Here is a 21,241-nt window from a genome sequence, read left to right on the forward strand (position 1 = left end):
GAAATCTGGCTATTTCTTATGTATCTATTTCACCGGTATATAGGGCTGGTGCAAACGTACCAGCCCTATATACCGGTGAAATAGATACTGCTTCTAATTCTACAAGAGGATGGAAGGGAAGCGGTACGGCCACATAGATGAGGCAAAGTCTTCATATAGGCAGACTTTTACATTTAATTCCCGACCGTGTAAAGTGGGTTCTCAGTCAAAATATAGTGGCGATTATCCTTTTTGTGGACTAATCCAAAACTAGAGTATATAGCCTATCCAATCACTTGGGAGCTTCAGACTTACACTGTAACTTTCCTGTTGGGGGTTGGAGGAGAGATGACGGGGGTTATATCACCTATAAAAGAGTGACTAGGCACTAGGAAAACGCTTCTTCCATGCTCTCCTCCCCCCCCCCCCCCCCCCCTTTCTCCCAGTTCCCTAAAAAAGAGGTACATTTTATCGGACAATGTACAAACAAATCTGGCCCTTGATTTCTCTAGGTTCGTAGCCAGACCTTCAACTACTGAATAAAGGGGGCATAGTCTTCTATGTTATCTCCAGATATAAACGATATGGTTTTCTCTAGCATCCATAAGAGATATTGGGGAGACTTAGTACGATGGGGTATAGACTGGGTCCAAAGGATCCGGTGCACTTTAAATTTCTTCCCTGGGTGTGCTGGCTCCTCCCCTCTATGCCCCCTCCCACAGGCAGTTCAGAAAAAAGTGCCCTCAGTAGAGGGCTCCAGAGTTTTCTTCAGTTTCTTTTCAATCTTTATTATTTTCGGTATGCTGTTTGGGCAAAAGCATACCTGTACCATGGGTGTTGTGGGGGTGGGGGACGGTCACCGGCCTTGCGAGGTGTCAGAGCTGCTTCCCCGCTGCAGGACCACCGTTCTGAGAGTTTGTTTGTACAGCGGTGCACTGCACCTTAGCTGTCGCAATCGCAGCACGCCGCACACCCCTAACACTAGCCTGAAGGTAACGACAGTGGTGAGTACAAACTGGGGGCCCCGCTAGAGGGGTCCCCTTGTTCAAAGTACTGCTGACATGTAGGAGAGGCATATGGGACCCTCCTGGGGGGTACCCGCTATAGCCCCCTGTGTACACTGGCTAACGGTGGCTTAAACTAGCACTTGTGTGATGTTTTTAAGCTATTTTGGAGACATTGCCAGTATAAAAAACACTGTAGATCCTGTGCCATTGAGGGGGCGGAGCTAACTAAGAGCGTGAACAGCAGTATTTTGGCGCCTTCCTCTGCTTGCAGCAGCAGGCACACACAGCTACTCCTGACACTCAGAAAACGCTGCAATAATCTGTGTCTTATAAAGGACAGTAATCATAGATGTTTCTCTGTGATATAACAGCTTACAGCCTCACTGGGGCTGTGTAGCTGGGGTGTGCTGGCCTCCTCTCTCTCTATCTCCCTCTCACATACAGTAAGGGCAGGCTTGCCAAGTTATTACTTGTCTGTGTGTATGTAATTGTGCTTTACTGTGAACATGGGTAAACACAAACTATGCAGTGTGTGCCACACCAGATTCTCTCCCTTATCTGATTCTGTATCATGTGAACAATGCAGCCAATCTTCACAACTCTGTGAGGGGGCAGGGGGTGAGGGTCAAGAGCCTTCCTGGCTAGGTGCCATTAAAACTATGTCATCTGATATGTCATCACAACTCACTGCTAATGCTCAAAAGACTCTGCTACTACAGCAGGCTGCTGCAAACCTAGCTGCCAGGGCAGATGTTACACAGCCCCCCCCGCCCCCCTCTCTAACTCAGGACCACAAAAGCATGGTTTACCTTCTCTACTCCGATTCTGTTGAAGATATGTATTATTATTTGTTACCAGTTATTTATATAGCGCGCACATATTCCGCAGCGCTTTACAGAGAATATTTGCCCATTCACATCAGTCCCTGTCCCAGTGGATCTTACAATCTAGATTCCTTATCACATGTACACACAGACACATTCACTAGGGTTAATTTTGTTGGGAGCCAAGTAACCTACCAGTATATTTTTGTATTGTGGGAGGAAACCCACGCAAGTACTGGGAGAATATAGAAGCTCCACACAGTTAGGGCAATGGTAGGAATTGAACACATGACCTCAGTGCTGTGAGGCAGTAATGCTAACCATTACACCAACCGTACTGCCCTAAACAGGAGGACTTGGATCCCATTAGTGGGGATTCCACTTCTGCTCAGGGTATTGAGAACCCCTCATTCTGGCTATATGGGACGTGTTAAAACTCCCTCTAGTGGACTCTGCGTCACAGCAGTTGTTTTCCTTTACACAGAACAAGCCTAATGTCCCTTTCCCTGATTCTACAGAATTAGATGATCTGTTTAAGTTAGCCTGGAAAAATCCAGACAAAAAATACCAAGAGTCGAAAAGATTTTGCACACTTTCCCATTTGCTCCTGAAGGTAGCAAATTCTTGGAAGAACCCCCGGGGGTTGACGTATCAGTCTCTCAATTGTCTTAAAAGGTGGTGCTACCTGCCCCGGGCTCCTTTACCATAAAGGACCCTGGGGACAGAAAAATAGAGACTACACTAAAGTCTATCTACACAGCAGCAGGTATATCGAAAAGGCCGGTCATAGTGGGTTGCTGGATGACCCATGCCATTCACACATGGGCTTTTCAAATTCAGAAGGGCCTCTCCCGGAATATGCCTCTGGTCACTACGGTGACTCTCCTGAAGCATAGTCAGGACACTGCACGCGTCCTGTGTGACTCGCTCAAGGAGATAGGCAATATTAATGCTTGGACCTGTGACATGGCAGTGACAGTGCGCAGGGCCTTCTGGTTGCGTCAATGGATAGCAGATGCTGAGTCCAAGCGCAGTGTGGAATCTATCCCCTTTTCTGGGGAATGGCTCTTCGGGGTTGAGTTGTATACGTGGATTTCCAAGGTTACTGCTGAAAAATCCACGTTTCTTCCCTCTTGTGCCCTGCCGACTAGGCGTTACTACCCGGGGCCATCTGTTCAGTCCTTTCAGTCTACAAATACCGATTCTCAGGAAGAGATAATCAGTTCTGCTTCCACAGCAAGACGGTGCCCACCCACCCCGCGGGATCTCGAGGTGGGGGCTCGACTGTGTCACTACAGCCGTGTCTGGGAGAGTTCCTGCCAGGATACCTGGGTCAGGAATCTCATTTCTCAGGGCTACAAGCTGGAGTTCGACGGTGCTCCTCCCCACCGATTTTTCAAATCAAGTGTACCAGCTGTGGAGGATACGCAAGTTACGTTGCAACAGGCCATCTGAAAGTAGGTCCAGTCCCATGTCATTGTTCCAGTACAACAACGAGGAAAGGGTTATTACTCCAACCTGTTTGGTACCGAAGCCGGACGGTTCGGTAAGGCCCATTTTGAATCTTTAGTCCTTGAACCCTTGCCTAAAGGTTTTCAAGTTCAAAATGGAATCTTTGCGAGCAGTGATTGCGGGCCTGGAAGAACAGGAATTCATAGTCTCCCTGGATATCAAGGGCGCCTATCTCCATATTCCGATTTTGCCACCTCATCAGGTGTATCTGATGTTTGCCCTGCTGGACAATCACAACCAGTTCCAGGCACTACCCTTCGGCCTGTCCACAGCTCCAAGGGTGTTTACAAAGGTAATGGCAGAAATGATGTTCCAGCTCCGGGTCCAGGGGGTCAGTGTTGTCCCTTACCTGGATGATCTCCTGATAAAAGCAAGATCCAGGGAGCTTTTATTGCTCCATAACGACCACACTATCCAACTTCTGTCACACCATGGGTGGTTTCTCAATTTACAGATGTCCCACCTGGAGCCAACTCAGTGGCTCCTTTTCCTGGGGATATTACCGGATACTGTGGCCCAGATGGTCCGCATGGTTATCCGACCTGCTCGAATATCTATGCATCTTTGCATAAGATTGTTGGGGGAGATGGTTTCCTCATACGAGGCGATCCAATATGGGAGGTTCCATGCTAGAACATTTCAATTGGATCTCCTGAGCAAGCGGTCCGGATTACATCTTCAGATGCACTGGATGATACAGCTGACACCTCAGGCCAGGATTTCCCTCCTGTCGTGGCTGCAGTCTTCCAATCTCCTGGAAGGCCGGAGTATCGGGATTCAGGATTGGATCTTCCTCACGACGGATGCGAGTCTGAGAGGATGGTGAGCTGTCACCCAAGGGGCTCAGTTCCAGGGCAGGTGGTCAGCCCACGGAGCCCTCCTTCCGATCCACATTCTGGAACTTCGGGCGATCTACAATGCTCTGCTTCAGGCCTATCCTCTACCTATAGATCACGCGATCCGGGTACAGTCTGACAACGCAACAACAGTGGCATACATCAATTGACGAGGAGGGAGGAGGGACAAAAAGCAGAGCCTGCATGCGAGAGGTGTCAAAGATAGTGCTCTTTCATTTCTTTCCGCCAAGAGGAGTATCTGCAATCCTCATTACAGGAGTTGACAACTGGGAAGCGGACTTCCTGAGTCGTCACGATCTCCACTCGGGAGAGTGGGGGCTTCGCCATCAGGTGTTTCAGCAAATCAACCGGTGCGGTTGTCCACAAATAGACATGATGGCTTCTCGACTCAACGAAATCTTAGTTGGTATTGCTCACGAATCAGGGACCCTCAGGTGAGGGCAGTAGATGCCCTGACTTCGCCATGGCCTTACAGGCTGGTCTACCTGTTTCCTCCGATTCCATTGCTCCCAGAGGTGCTCAAGCGAATCAGGAATCAGAGAGTCCAGGCAATTCTGATTGCCCTGGACTGGCCTCTGAGGGCTTGGTACGCGGATCTTCTGGACATGTCCGTCGAAGACCCTTTTCCTCTACCACTAAGAAGAGATCTTCAACAAGGACCGTTCGTCCACCCGGACTTACGGCGGCTTCGTTTGACGGCATGGATGTTAAGCGGAACATCCTAGCTCACAAGGGCCTTTCCAGAAAGGTCATTGCTACCATGGTGCAGGCCAGGAAGCCTGTGACGTCAAAACACTATCATCATATCTGGAGAAGATATGTCTCTTGGTGCGAGGAACGCACGTATTTGCCTGCGGAGTTCCACTTGGGATGTTTCCTCCAGGCTGGTGTGGATAAGGGCTTATGTCTGGGTTCCATTAAGGTCCAGATTTCAGCTCTCTCCATCTTCTTCCAGAAGAAATTGGCAGTGTTGCCAGAAGTTCAGACCTTCTTGCAAGGGGTACTTCACATAAAACCTCCTTTTGTGCCACACACGGCACCCTGGGATTTGAATGTAGTGTTGGAATTTCTACAGTCCTCCTGGTTTGAACCTCTCATAACCGTAGAAGACAAGTACCTCACGTGGAAGACTGTTATGTTACTGGCCCTGGCTTCTGCTAGGGGTATCTCAGAATTGGGAACCTAATCGTGTACAAGTCCCTACTTGGTCTTTTACGAGGACAGAGCGGATCTCAGGACTAGGCAGCAGTTCCTGCTGAAGGTTGTCTCTGCGTTCCACTTGAATCAACCTATTGTGGTTCCATCAGGTTCTGGCACTTGTGCTCCTCCGGAGGCATTGGATGCGGTGCAAGCCTTGAAGATCTATGTCAAGCGAACGGCTCGGATCAGAAAGACGGATTCTTTGTTCGTGCTATATAATGCACAGTAAAGGGGTTGATCTCCTTTAAAGCAGTCTATTGCTCGTTGGCTTAGGCTTACTATCCAACAGGCCTATGTGTTTGCGGCCTTATCTGTTCCACAGTCTCTGAAGGCCCACTCTATAAGATCGGTGGGGTCTTAATGGGCGTCTGCCCTTGGAGTCTCGCCATTGCAACTATGCCAAGCTGCTACCTGGTCGGGGGAAGAACACCTTTGTGAAGTTCTACAGGTTTGATACCCTGGCCAAAGAGGATACCCAATTTGGGCAGGCAGTGTTGTAGCAGTCTCTGCACATTCCCGCCCGTTCTGGAAGCTTCAGACGTCCCCATCGTACTAAGTCTCCCCAGTTTCCTTTATGGATGCTAGAGAAAATAGGATTTTAATTACCTACCGTTAAATCCTTTTCTCTTAGTCCATAAGGGATATTGGGCGCCCCCCTCCGTGCATTGACTTTTCTACAAGTTGTCTTTTCTATGGTTACCTGTTCAGCTGTTGCTGTTTGGTTACCAGCCGTTGCTGGTTGTTTTATGTTAGTGGTGTGCTGGTATATAAATCTCACCACTCATTGTTATGTTCTTTCTCTTTCATCCACTAGGGGACACTGGAGTCCTATACAGTAGGGGTGTGAAGCCTTGAACCGGAGGTGTGGCACAATCTTAACTTAGCATGGTCTGCACAGCCGGCTCCTCCCCCTTCACATCCCTCCTCCCTCAGTTTGAAAAATTGTGCTGGAGGCACAACACGTGGAGCACTTGAGCTCCTGACTAAGAAATCTAAAAGGGGCTGCGTAACCTTAATAAAGGGGGGGACAAGGCTACCTTATTTCAGAGAGACAAAGATCCCTATTGAAGGGACCTGCATCTCTCCACAGGAGATCCTCAAAAATCAACAAATAGTGAGTACTGGTCGTACAAGCTTAGGCTAGGGTCTTCCAGTAGTAAAAGTTTTTTTTTTTTCTTCTTCTCTCTCTCTCTCTCTCTCTCTCTCTCTCTCTCTCTCTCTCTCTCTTTTATAGCTTGCTATAATAAAACTCCCCTGTATACAAACTAATCAGGGAAGGGCAGAGCGACGGTGGCCGGTGCGTGGGCCTTAGTGCGACGCGGGACTCAGCCTGTCTTCCCTGTAAGCAGGGGGGGGCGGCAAGCGGCACTGCACAGTACAAAGACCCACGGCCGGAGCGGAGCACAGGCGCCGCTACGGGAGACGGACCCGTCGCACGCGCCAGCCGGCGGCTCCAGGGCGCGCTGCTCAGTGCAGAGACCCACGAGCGGAGCACAGGCGCCGTTATGGGAGACGGACCCGTCGCGCGTGCCAGCCGGCGGGTCCGGAGCGCGCTGTATAGCGGCCAGAATGGAAAATAAGTTAAAGCATTAAAGCACTTAAATCAGTGGTTCTCAAACTCGGTCCTCAGGACCCCACACAGTGCATGTTTTGCAGGTAACCCAGCAAGTGCACAGGTGTATTAATTACTCACAGACACATTTTAAAAGGTCCACAGGTGGAGCAAATGATTTCACTTGCGATTCTGTGAGGAGACCTGCAAAACATGCACTGTGTGGGGTCCTGAGGACCGAGTTTGAGAACCTGTGACTTAAATGTTAATAACAGTGCAGCAGGCCACTTTTTATATGAACTTACATTAGTGGGGGCTATGTTTCTTCGCTTTGGCGCCAGGCTAAGGTGAGCGATGGGTCCTCCCCCTCCCCCCTCCAGTAGTGTACATAGGGGAAAGTTTATTAATAAGGAATTAACTCCCCCTGCTGCACGGCCTGGATAGTGCATGCATTAAGATAGTAGAGAGAGAGTTAGGCAACAGCTCCCTCTGCTGGTGTAATGTATATATGCAATATGAGGATCTCCTGAAAAGTAATCAAACTTTACAAATTATATTTTCAAGGGACGTCTGTTTCAAAGATCCCGGAGAAAATACACAGAAGCAAGCCAACTCTAACATCGTAGCTGATTTACAGTTGGGGTGTGAGGGTTGCGAGTCGGCTGGTGTTTTTATTTTTTATTTTTTTGGCCTGTTCCTTTTATAGAGAAAAAGGGGACAGGTAATTCCAGTCGGATCCAATACCTTCGCTTCCGTCATCTCCCAGTCTTTCTCTTCCTAGTTTAAAGGGTGAAAGCGCTGCGTAATACCCTGGTAAGGGGTTTCAAAAAAGAAAAACATGTCTAAGGCTACCAAGACCTCAAAGACCTGCTATGTTTGTACGAAATGTAACAAGAAGAGCACGTGGGTTTGCAGCTCCGGGGTGTGCGACTCCTGCTTAGACAAGGACGCTCCACCTGGGAGCAGTGCTCTGGCTAAGGCATGGGAAGACTACCTTGCTAATAGAATCTCCAAGGAAATGGCAGAATCCCGCAAGCAGCAATCAGAATGGGCTGCTGGATTCTCAAAGACAATGGAGGAATTTCTCATCAAGTTAACGCTGCCCGCACACGCTGAGACGAATGTGCGCAGGGCTGTTAAAAGAACTCTTCCTATTATACCAGAATCTGAGGAGGAAGAGGGTTTTCTTCTGGATACGGAAGAAGGTGAGTTAATTGAACCTAACCTAGACGCCGATTTTCCTGAAGAAGACTCTGCGATCTCGGGTCTGGATTCCTTAATTGACGCGGTAAAGGACATCCTTAGCTTTAAGGAAGAGGAAGTCCGGGAGCCGGAAAATTTCGATTTGTTCTTATCCCAGAAGCCGCGTTCAGCAGCGTTTCCCATTCCTAAATCCCTCCAATCTCAGATGGAGGAGGCTTGGAAACAACCTGACAAACGTTTTCAAGTTCCTAAACGTTTTCAGGTAACTTACCCTCTACCTAAGGGTGTAATGGACAAGTGGGAGTCTCCGCCGGTAGTGGATGCTTCACTAGGAAGATTGTCAAAGAAGACAATCTTGCCAATTCCTAACGTAACTACTTTAAAGGATGCGTCCGACCGTAAAGTGGACACGGCGTTAAAATCAATGTTTGTAGCAGCAGGTGCAGCGCAGAGACCTGCGATCGTCTGTGCTTGGGTCAACAAGGCCATGGGTGCATGGTCCGGCCGTATTGTACAAGCTATTGAGGAGGAAAATAGCTTAGAAGAGATTACACAGCTGGCGGAACACATTCGAGAATCTGCTTCATACTTGTGTCAAGCTTGTAAGGATATTAGCAGAATAGCATCGCGCATATCTGCATCGGCCAAATCGTCTAGAAGGATTTTATGGCTCAAAGAATGGCATGGTGACTCTGACACCAAGAAGGCGGTAGAATCCATTCCCTTTGGGGGTGAAATGCTGTTCGGACCAGAGTTGGACAAGTGGATTTCGCAGGCTACAGCGGGGAAGTCCACTTTTCTGCCTACTCCTTATACGAGAACCGCTCCACAAGCTAGGAGAGGTTATTCGGGACCATCGTTTACTTCATTTAGATCAGTCCTTTCGAGCCCGAGGTAGGGGTTTCGGTACACAAGCACGCGGGGGCAGAGGTAGAGGCCGCTCGCAGGCAGCAACCAGAAAGCAGGATAAACCTGCTGACAAGACCGTGGCATGACGGCCTCCCAGCTCACCTGGGGTCCCCCTTGGTGGGCAGCCGACTGGAAGGTTTTCAGGACATCTGGGCCAAAACCTCACCAGAACTTTGGGTGAACAACTAAATCTCTCAGGGATACAGACTGGAATTTCAACAGAGACCTCACAGTCAGTTTTTTACAACAGGATTGCCTCAGTGCCCTCAAAAAGCAAGGGCACTATGGGCAGCAATTCTCAAATTGCTACAAGCAGAGGTCATTATTCCGGTTCCCGCTTCTCAGAGAGGAACGGGGTTCTATTCCAATCTTTTTGTCGTGCCAAAACCAGACGGGACGGTCGGACCAATACTCAATTTAAAAGTTTTCAACCAGTTTTTAAGAGTCTACAGATTCAAGATGGAATCAATCCAATCAGTCATTGCAGGCTTAGAACCAAGCGAGTTCATGGTATCCATGGACATAAAGGATGCATATCTGCATATCCCAATCTGGACTCCTCACCAGGCTTACTTAAGGTTCGCACTGGTGGCGGAGCACTACCAATTCCGAGCCTTGCCGTTCGGTCTAGCGTCAGCCCCAAGAATTTTCACAAAGATCATCGTGGCAGTACTGAGACTGTTGGGGGTCACGATTATACCTTATCTGGACGATTTACTGATCAAAGCTCCATCTCAGAATCGACTGCTCAAGGATGTTCAGACATCACATCAATTTCTAATTCAACATGGATGGATTGTCAATTTCCAAAAGTCCAACCTCATACCGACTCAACGGATTCAATTCCTCGGTCTCATCTTGGACACGGTCCTATTACGTGTGTTCCTACCAAAGAACAGGGTCCAGGACCTACAGAGATTAGTGGCTCAGGTACTGAGGACGCAAACCGTTTCTCTGCACCTCTGTGTGCAACTTCTCGGAAGATGGTGGCATCGTTCGAAGCTCTCCGGTACGGCAGACTTCATTCCCGACCATTCCAAATTAACCTCATTGCTCAGGGAGCAGGCTCGCACTGGCTTCTCCATCGGAGAATCCGACTTCAACCACAAGTACGGGTCTCCTTGATATGGTGGTCGTTACACAAGAACCTTACAGCCGGCAAGAAATGCGGCATTTGGGATTGGAGGATCCTGACGACGGACGCCAGTCTCAGAGGTTGGGGAGCCATCCTAGAGGACCATCAGTTTCAAGGACGGTGGACGCTACAGGAAAGCAAACTACCCATAAATATACTCGAACTCAGAGCAGTCTACAATGCCCTTCTCTTAGCAGAAGACCTAGTCATGAATCAACACATCAGGATTCAGTCAGACAATGTCACGACGACGGCTTACATAAACCGTCAAGGAGGAACAAAGAGCAGGATGGCATTAAAGGAGGCCACAAAGATCTTGTTGTGGGCAGAAAGAAGAGACATCATTCTCTCCGCAGTGTTCATTCCAGGTGTGGAGAACTGGGAAGCAGATTACCTCAGTCGCCAGGACATGCATCCGGGGGAGTGGTGCCTTCATCCACGGATTTTCAACATGATTGTGAGAAGATGGGGTCTGCCTCAGGTGGACCTAATGGCGTCTCGACAAAACCATCAGCTGCCCAGATATGTGTCAAGAACTCGAGATCCAGCAGCAGAAGGAGTGGACACATTAACACTTCCGTGGTGTTACAGGAGGGTTTACATATTTCCACCATTCCCACTCATACCCAGGGTTCTGAAAAGGGTAAAGCGGGAACGAGTGTGGGTCATTCTAATCGCACCAGATTGGCCCCGCAGGAGTTGGTACACCGACCTGCGAGGATTACTTGCGGAAGATCCTTGGAGGTTATTTCAGAGAGAGGACCTGCTATCTCAGGGACCGTTCCTACACCCCGACCTGAACAGGCTGCGTTTGACGGCGTGGCTATTGAAACCCGGATCTTAAGAAACAGAGGGATCCCACGAACGGCCATTCCTACAATGATTGCCGCTAGGAAGCCGGTCACAGCCAGGCACTACTACAGGATTTGGAGACGGTACATGGCTTGGTGTCAGGAACGGGGATGGAATTCATCTAACTTCCATTTATCGCGACTTCTACTTTTCCTTCAGGCCGGTCTAGAGGGAGGACTCAGATTGGGCTCTTTGAAGGTTCAGATTTCGGTCCTCTCCATCCTTTTTCAGCAGCGGCTAGCATCCTTGCCAGAGATTCAAACCTTTTTACAGGGGGTTCTGAGGATTCAACCCCCTTTTCGTCCTCCCACGGCACCATGGGACTTAGGTTTGGTGTTAGAATATTTGAAGTCACCGACTTTTGAGCCGTTGACAAGAACAGACCTGAAATATCTCTCTTGGAAGGTCACGTTATTACTTGCCTTGGCTTCGGCTAGGCGGGTTTCTGAGTTGGGAGCCTTATCCTGTAAGAGTCCTTTCTTAGTTTTTCATGAGGATAGGGCGGAACTCCGTACAAGAGCAGACTTCCTTCCGAAGGTGGTGTCGGGGTTTCATGTAAACCAGCCAATAGTGGTCCCATCTTTCCAAGGTCTCACAGATGAGGATGTGTCATTGGATGTTGTCCGAGCTTTACGGGTATACGTACAGGTTACTTCGTCTTTCAGAAAGTCGGACCATTTGTTTGTTCTTTATGATGGGCCAAAGACGGGTTGGCCGGCATCTAAGCAGACTTTGTCCAGATGGATTAGACTTGCCATTCGGCAGGCTTATATTTCCTGTGGCAAACAGGTTCCAGTTCAGACGGGTGCTCATACTACCCGATCAGTGGGTGCCTCGTGGGCGGCTGCCAGGGGTGCTTCCACTACTCAACTTTGCAGAGCGGCGACGTGGTCTTCAGCCCACACGTTCGCGAAATTTTACAAGTTTGATACTTTTGCGTCCGGAGAATCTAAGTTCGGATGTTTAGTTTTGCAGGCCACCGACAGCACTCCCTCCCTGGGGGAAAACTTTGGGACGTCCCCTACTGTATAGGACTCCAGTGTCCCCTAGTGGATGAAAGAGAAAAGAGGATTTTGGTACTTACCGATATATCCATTTCTCTGAATCCTCTAGGGCAGTGGTTCTCAAACTCGGTCCTCAGGACCCCACACAGTGCATGTTTTGCAGGTAACCCAGCAAGTGCACAGGTGTATTAATTACTCACTGAAACATTTTAAAAGGTCCACAGGTGGAGCTAATTATTTCACTTGTGATTCTGTGAGGAGATCTGCAAAACATGCACTGTGTGGGGTCCTGAGGACCGAGTTTGAGAACCTGTGCTCTAGGGGACACTGGACGCCCGCCTCGGTGCTGTCAACCTGCTGTGTTCAAAGTTCTTGTTTTAATCAGTTCGTGCAAACAGCGTTCGTTATTCGGTTAAGAGTTCTTGGCCGCTGTTTGATATGTTGTACGGTTCGGTTCCTCGCCGTGGGCTATAGTGTCATGTCCTATTCTCCCAGTCACATTTTTCAAACTGAGGGAGGAGGGATGTGAAGGGGGAGGAGCCGGCTGTGCAGACAATGCTAATTTAAGACTGTGCCACACCTCCGGTTTAAGGCTTCACACCCCTACTGTATAGGACTCCAGTGTCCCCTAGAGGATTCAGAGAAATGGATTTATCGGTAAGTACCAAAATCCTCTTTTCTCTCATGTATGCCCTTTCTCCTTCGAGCACTGTTTTATCTATAACTGCCTGTGGGAGGGGACATAGAGGGGAGGAGTCAGTACATCCAGTGAAGAAATTTAAAGTGCACTGGCTCCTTTGGACCCCGTCTATACCCCATCATACTAAGTATCCCCAATATACCTTATGGATTGCGAGAAAAGGATTTACCGGTAGGTAATTAAAATCCTATTTTCCCTTCTCTTCATTAGTTTTGGAAGGGATGATCAAGGGTGAAACAGGAGGTACCAGTGCCATTTTCTTATGAGTAGGATTAAGTAGATTAGTTTTTGATGCAAAAGCTCTTTTTGTTCTGTAGATATTGCAGTCTGGAACTCAGTCAGGTTTCTCGAAGTCCTGCCACCCAGACCCCGGACTACTTTCACGAGCAGGGATAGCAAAAACCGAAGTGGCCATTAATTAGTGTCACTTGGCATGACATCTGGGGCCTATATAGAATTGGTAAATAGTACAAAATGTAGGTATTGCTTTACATGCTAATGGTTACCTATGGCTGAGTGGATTAAATACGTTATCCTGGCGGGCGGGATGCCAGCTGTCAATATACCGACAGCAGCATCCCGCCCGCCAGAATGCTGGCAGCGGGTGGCTTGAGCGCTTGCCACAGGATTTTTTCCCACTCTATGGGTGTTGTGGATTCTGGCTGTTGGGATTTCGGAGTCTGTATCTTGAACGCCGGGGATCCTGACAGCCGACATTTTAACTGCATCCCAACAGAGTGTGTAGGATGGATAAATATTCATCTTGCGTAAACTAATTGTGCATCATGAGTATTATTCAGGCTGAATTCTGATACTGGTTTGACCAAGTGAGAAAACGTGTTCAAACTGATTTCATTACTCTGGCTACTAGACGTAGATGTAGAAATGATGTGTACATGTTTCTTGGTTTAGTTTTTGTTTAATTTAATGGGTTAGTAAAAAAATAAAAAAAATGCTGTTTATGTGGACTAATCCAAAATTCTTTAGACTGTAGCCTGTCTATTCACGTGGAGCCTCCCTTTGAGAAAGCCTGTTAGAAGTGCTTCCTGCAGCACAGTGTAATGTACATTTACAAGTGTTCCCAGTCTGCAAGTGTGCAAAAAAATCTTAATGTAGAATTTGTCTTTTGGTCTAAGCTCATAAGGTTTCAGTCCCTTCCTTTAATATAGACATTGGTTTGTTTACATATATGTTATGACCCATCGCATCCAATTAGCAATACTTGTAGTAGAACCAAGTTTCTGATATGGTTAAATGCAGATGCTGTACCGAAATGTAGTGTTAGCAGATTATCTCTACAACCTTTTATATATCCAAAAATATTTGCAGTTATTTCCCTAAGAACACCTGTGCTCATGGGATAGCTGTAAATATTAAGCAACCCCCGAATGTATATAGGAAGGACTGCAGCAGATATCTCTGATACTTGCTGCGATCCCTCCATTCCCGCCGACAGTCACATCCCCGATAGGTTTCTATGGGATATACTAGTTTTCAGAATTAACCATTTTATCAAAAATAAAGATTTGTAGTGTGCCATTGGCATCCGGTTGCTAAGGAGAAGGGTTTGCGAGCAGTATTAGTTTAGTGTGTTTTATTGTCTGATACCAACCTGTGGTTGTTTTTTAATTATGTAAATATTTTTACTTTTCGAAAATACAACATGTAAAAACATAAGAAAGAGAAAAAAAATATATATACACAGAATACATATGTGAATATAAACGGTAGAAATCACAGACAGGGACCTTACATGACATCAGGTGTCACAAAACAGACAAATCGTGACAGTAGAGAAATAACAAGCAAGAAATAGATATATCTATGCACGATGAGCCAAACCAGGAACCAGACAGAATTAGAATGTGCTATCACCCCTTCACCAACAAGGTCTTTACCGAGAATAGAGGTGCACCACCTATCCCACTTAGCAGAGTATTTATGCATTGTACCCCTGCTCTTGAACAGCTGTCTCTCGTGCCCAGCCACTGTATTAACTAGTGCTCTCCACTGAAAAAGATTAGGGGGTGCTGAAGCAAACGTATTTCTAGCTATTATCGCCTTTGCAAGAGTCATAAGGCATACAACATAACTGTACAGTATTAAAGAGTGTGTCTCCTCTACATTGAGGCCAGACATACACAACCTGGGGCAAAATGGGGGTAGAGATGGCTCCGTTGACACAATATCTGTCCAAACAGCGGACCAGAAAGGGGATACTACAGGGCAGCTCCACAGTAGGTGCCAAAAGTCGTCATCACTCTCCACATTTTGGACAAAACGTATCTGATCGGAGACCTGCTTTATACAGTGACACAGGAGTATGGTACACTCTATGTAAAATAAAATACTTGCCGATACCGGACACAAGGAGTATACTTAATGGAGCCGATAATTTGCACCTATTGCTCTGCAGCGAGCTCCCCCTGGTTCTGCTCCCATTTGAGTTTAAGAAGGTCAAGCAAATGGACATTCACCCTAACATTCAAAGTAGTGTATATGAGAGATTTGCCCCTGAGAACCTAAGTTTGTAAGCTGTGTTCTAACTGGGAGTATAGAAAAGGGGGGTGTGTAGACATCCCAAACTGAGACTGTTGCAGTTGCAAGTAGTGGAAGGTGGCTGTATTGGGAATGTCGTATTCGGTGCTCATTTGTTGAAAGGATTTAAGTCAGTCACCCTCATACAATTGTCCTAGAGGCCATACACCCCTCTGTCAGAATTTTTCATGAGATAAGGGCAATAGCTCTTTATAGGCGGCATTGAACTAAGGAGGAGATTCAGTGTCTAATCCCTGCCAATCAAATAATGAGTGTGCGTAGCGCCATACCAAAAGTGCCTTACTTACCACAGGATGAAGAGCAGAGACAGAAGAGCCAGAAAGAAGATGATGTAAAGGAGAGAAGAAAGTCCCCAACGCTCAGCCACAAAAGTAGAGTAGCCCCACCCCATCCATAAGCCACCGTGAGAGTCGGGCCAGCTGAGAAGCAACATAGTATATATGGAGATTAGAAAGTCCCAGGCCACCATCCGTTTTGGATTTGACGAACGTTTTGAAAGCCACCCGAGGCAACTTGTTACCCCAAATAAATGAAGAGATCAGACTATGGCTGAAAAGATTTTCTTCTGGATAAATTGTGGGGGAGTGCTGAAGTAAGTAAAGGGATTTAGGCTCAATCGTCATCTTAAAAAGATTAATATGGCCAGCAACAAGTTTTTTCCAGACATGCATCCTAGACTTGAAATCATTTGTTATTAGGTTAATATTCTTCTCAACATAGTCAGATGCATGAGGCGTAACCCAAACTCCCAGGTAACAAAACAGAAGAGTCCACTGCAGCAAGCAGGATACAGGGAAAACCTGGGAAAGTCTACCCGATATGGAAAAGATGTTAGATTTTTCCCAATTAATAAGCAAACCAGAAAATGTGCCAAACAGCTTAACAATGCGCAGCATAATGGTCAGAGGTGTTTCCACATCATCTACAAATTAAAGGATATCATCCGCATATAGGGGTTAATTCAGAGTTGATCGCAGCAGGAATTTTGTTAGCAATTGGGCAAAACCATGTGCACTGCAGGTGTGGTAGATATAACATTTGCAGAGAGAGTTAGATTTGGGTGGGTTATTTTGTTTCTGTGCAGGGTAAATACTGGCTGCTTTATTTTACACTGCAATTTAGATTTCAGTTTGAACACACCCCACCTAAATCTGACTCTGCACATGTTATATCTGCCCCCACTGCAGTGCACATGGTTTTGCCCAATTGCTAACAAAAACGCTGCTGCGATCAACTCTGAATTAGGCCCATACTGCAAGCACGTCAACATGGTTCCCAACTCGATGCCGGAGACATCAGGAGCAGCACGCAAGTAAGGGTTCAGGTTCTGGGGGTTCCTTACCCCCCAGAGGGACCATAGCAACGGGGGTTCAAAGTGGGCTACTTTCTCCACGTTATTGAATATGCTGGTAACTAGACTTGCGCCCCCTATTGGACCTCCTGTACCGGTACAACCGCTTATGGTCCCTGCTATTAATCCGCCGTGGGCAGATCAACTGTTCACTCAGTTACAGCAATTGAACCAATCACTGACTACACAGAAGTCTAACCCTCGCCCGCCTAATACCAAGGGGTCCTCTAAGCGGGCCATTACTTCCTCACAATCCACTAACGTCCCAGACACCTCGTCTGATGGATGGCGTATATACTGACCCCGCAGACACTGATTCTGATGGGGAATCTGTTTCACAGGCGGATGTTCCTGACTTGTTGGAGGCTATCAGGTTAATTCTTCAAATTACTGATGAACCAGAGCCTGATATTGCCCCTAAGAAACCGGACAGATTTAAACGTCCGAAAGGGGTTAAACAAGTTTTGCCTCACTCTGACCATTTGGTTGACATACGTCAGGAATCCTGGGAAAATCCAGGAAAGAAATTCACGCCTCACAAGAAGATGCTGGCTCGCTATCCCCTCGTGGCGGAGCGAAGTCAAAATTGGGAGGCACCCCCGCCAGTGAATTTGCCAAGTGGCGCAGCTGGTGATATCCTCAGCTCTACCTGTTACTACCGTTACGTCTCTGAAAGCCTTTTGGTTTCACCGCGGCTCCGCGAGTCTTCACCAAGGTCATGGCGATAATGGCGGCTGTACTCCGCCGTCAAGGGGTCAGGATCCTGCCGTATCTGGGCGACTTTTTGATCCTGGCAAATTCCCCAGAAATTTTCCTACGCAATCTGGATCTGACTATCCAGTTTCTGCATGCCCACGGGTGGCTCATCAACTGGAAGAAATCTTCCCTGGTCCCTGCTCAGAGCATGGTGCACCTGGGGGCGTTGTTGGACACTCACAACCAGCGGTTGTTCTTGTCTCAGGAGAAAGTCCTGAAGCTTCAGGACAGGATTCGATGCTTCCTATCTCGTCCGCAAGTGTCGATACATTCGGCAATGCAAGTGCTAGGTCTCATGGTGTCGGCTTTCGACATGGTGGAGTATGCTCAATTCCATTCCCGCCCTCTGCAGAAACTGATTCTTTCCAAGTGGGACGGCCTGCCTCACCGGAGCAGGTCGCAAATGTTCTCCTTGTCTCCGGAGGTCCGTCTGTCACTACACTGGTGGCTGCAGGACCATCGATTGAGCAGGGGTCATCCCTTCTGGATCTCCAACTGGGTCCTTCTGACGACTGTTGCCAGTCTGAGAGGTTGGGGCGCGGTGTTGGAGCAACACTCCCTTCAGGGTAGGTGGACCAGGGAGGAGTCTCGCCTCCCAATAAACATTCTAAAATTGCGGGCGGTGAACTCACCCAGCATTTAATACAGAGCAGACCTGTTCAAGTACAGTCGGACAACAATCATCAAGGCAGCACTCGAAGCCGCATGGCAATGAGGGAAGTATCCAGGATTCTTCAATGGGCGGAACGCCATCTGCCAGCCATATTGGCGGTATTCATTCCGGGGGTCCTAAACTGGGAAGCGGACCTTCTCAGTCATCAGGACGTATACGCCAGAGAGTGGAGCCTTCATCCAGAAGTGTTTCAACTCCACGTGGACAAGTGGGGCCTTCCAGATGTGGATCTGATGGCGTTTTGACACAATCACAAGGTTCCGGGCTTCGGAGCAAGGACAAGGTATCCTAAAGCTGCGTTCGTAGATGCACTGGCAATTCCATGGAACTTTCGGCTGCCATACGTGTTCCCTCCGGTGTCACTCCTGCCCAGAGTAATGAGGAAGTTCAAGCAAGAAGAAGGAATCCTACTTCTGATCGCTCCCGCGTGGCCCAGATGGCAACGGTTCTCAGACCTTCAGGGTCTCTCGATAGAGCGTCTCCTTCTACTTCCGCAGCGCCCAGAACTCCTCGTTCAGGGCCCCTGTGTATATCAGGATTTAGCCCGGTTGGCAGGCTAAATAGATGGAGAAGCCAGTCCTCTAAGAATTTTTCAGGATTAGAGCCTTCCGCTCTCACAGGGAGCCCAACAAATCTCACGTTGTTTCTTCCGAGCCTACCCTCAATATCTGATAGCTTTGTTTTCTAGCCGTCATTTGCGTGGACAAGTCAGTAACTGTGGCCTTTAGAGGGTTAGTGAGGTCCTCTAAGTCTGATATGCAGTTCTCCGCCTCTCCCACACTCGCACAAATTTTTTGCATATCATGCCTGATAAGTGATAGATCTGCCTGCACCAGCCCAATTTTGTCCGTGACTCTCTGCTCCAACGCCATTATAGCTTGCAGGATTTGTTGGGTCGACTATGGAGGGACCTCTGCGGGGGAATTCCCCAAGGATTGCGAGGGTGAAGGAGGGCTGGCAGCCTGTTGGGAATGAGAGCAGGTGGCCTGAGGAGACCGCGCACATTTTTCCAACTGCATTCCCTGTTCTCACCATCTTATACAACAAAGGATACACTTGCAAAAGGAAGAAAAACCGTTCACAGTGCTGGTAGTACTAAACACAGCAGGGTCAGTAGAAATATCTCAGCAGAGGTATATACTTGCAGGAAGGGGAGAGAGCACAGTCCACAGTATTTGTAGTAATAAATGCAACAAAGACAATATAATTAACCCAGAAAGGGTACGTGCTTGCATGGAGGGGAGAGAGCACAGTTCGCAATATGTGTAGTAATAGATGTAGCAGTGTCAGTGTAATCACCCCAGGAAGTGTACGTACTTGCTGGAAGGGGAGAAGGCACAGTACACAGCACTTGTAGTAATTAGTACAGCAGAGTAGAAGGAGCAGCCCAGCAAGGGCATGTACAGTACTTGCAGGAGAAGGGCACAGGTCAGGACCTGTATTAATAAATTCAGCAAGGCCAGTAAGAATTTCAGAGGCTCGATGAACAAATCCCAATAGACAGAGCACAAAGGAGGGTATGGAGAGAACAGATCCCCAGCGTTCAGACCACGTGAAGGCAGGAGGAGGTCGTAACCAAACCAGTCCGCACACAGTGAGTGGCTGCGCACATAAGCAGCGGCAACAAGGCGTCAGAGCACCCCAAGTAGTGACCAAGCACTTCCCCGCTTACCAGCACACCCTACAGGCGGAGCAGTGGACCACAGGGCGGAAAAGGCAATCCAGAGGCAGCGTACAGGCTGTAGAGCTCGGCGGAAGTCCAACGGCAGCAGGCTCAGGACTGGCGTTCGAGCAAGGCAGCGGGAGGAGCGCCCGGAGCAGCACACTGCAAGGGCACTGGGGAGGCAGGCAGCGGGGAACAGGATCCACCGGAGTGGGAACAGACAGGACCAGGAGGCCGCTCACACAGCCATGGCGGCACACTTCCAGTCCGGGGCAGCAGCAGGTCCTCTGCCGGGCTGAATATCAAACAGCCCAGGCAGTGAGGGTAGGTGGATATTGTGCCCCAAAAGGATATTCAGGTTGGCACAACAGCAGGCACAGCAACTAGGCAGGCTTGGTCAGCCACTGCAGCTCAGGAGACAGGATAGATGGTGGAACTCTATGTAGCAGCTGCCTACACCATGCTGTGGTTTTAAAACATTACCTTAGTTCTACTTTGTCTGTGGGAAGCAGGGTGCCTTCTATTGCCGGGATTGGTGTGGGGGCTGTTGGCTTGTATTTTATTTGAATACCTTATTGCAGTAAATGGGTGTTAATCCATTTTTTTTTTAAACAATGTTATTTTATACAGATAAGGGTATTTAGCAGGGTGAGTATACGTTTTAAGGTAAAGTGGAGTGGCTATACTATGATACCACACACACATTAGATGCGTTTTTAATCTGTATTGTTAATATATTGAGAGAGATAAAATGTATCCTTATTTTGTCTTGGATGGTGTGAGGGCTATTTTACTAATCTATCGCTTCATTGTCTTACCCAGAAAAGCTGCTCTCTCTCCTACCAGAGTATGTTGTTCCATACACCATTCATCTGCTCGCACATGATCCAGACTATGTGAAGATCCAAGACATAGAACAGCTGAAGGATATAAAAGAGTAAGGCTTTTCTTTCTACTGTGTAAAGCTGTTTCTGCTCTTGCACCAGTCAGACCTTCTATTAGTCTTGTTATTAGCTGTGGCACATGCAATTTTGTAAATGGTACCATTTGTTTGTCAGCCTGTCCTATCTCCTTGAATAGTAATTTGAATGGCTTCGGTTTATGCTTGTATTTTCTGCTTATTGCAGTGTGTATTATAGCGTTAAGAAGCAGTACGTTATTGAGACCATTAAACCTGTAAAGCAGAAACTTCTTAGACTGTTGTAAACGTTAACCACTTTTTAGTGACTCTTACGGTTTTCGGGTTTTGCTGACCTTTTCTATTTTCATTAGACAAAATAGCTTCTGGTTCATCTCTTCCCTCAGGTGTCTGTGGTTTATCCTGGAGATTTTAATGTCGAAGAATGAAAATAACAGCCACGCGTTTATCAGAAAAATGGTGGAAAACATTAAGCAGACAAAAGATGCTCAAGCGCCGGATGACCCCAAAATGAATGAGGTACATGTTGTTGTTGTTCAGTACCCAGTCATATTTTGTGATGGATAGAAAATGTGATAACTTGTAA

General features: G+C 47.7%; 1 protein-coding gene across 1 annotated transcript in view; it reads left to right on the forward strand.

Moving 5' to 3' along the window:
- The window catches only part of PDS5B (PDS5 cohesin associated factor B), a 340,516-nt gene that overhangs the window by 277,170 nt on the left and 42,105 nt on the right, over window positions 1-21,241 (forward strand). The window contains exons 26-27 of the mRNA XM_063951787.1: window positions 20,559-20,673; window positions 21,042-21,174. Of these exons, the coding sequence (XP_063807857.1) occupies window positions 20,559-20,673; window positions 21,042-21,174 (248 nt within the window). The remainder of the gene's footprint in view (window positions 1-20,558; window positions 20,674-21,041; window positions 21,175-21,241) is intronic.

Source organism: Pseudophryne corroboree, chromosome 2 (genome assembly GCF_028390025.1).
Source record: "Pseudophryne corroboree isolate aPseCor3 chromosome 2, aPseCor3.hap2, whole genome shotgun sequence".
Taxonomy (NCBI): Eukaryota; Metazoa; Chordata; class Amphibia; order Anura; family Myobatrachidae; genus Pseudophryne; species Pseudophryne corroboree.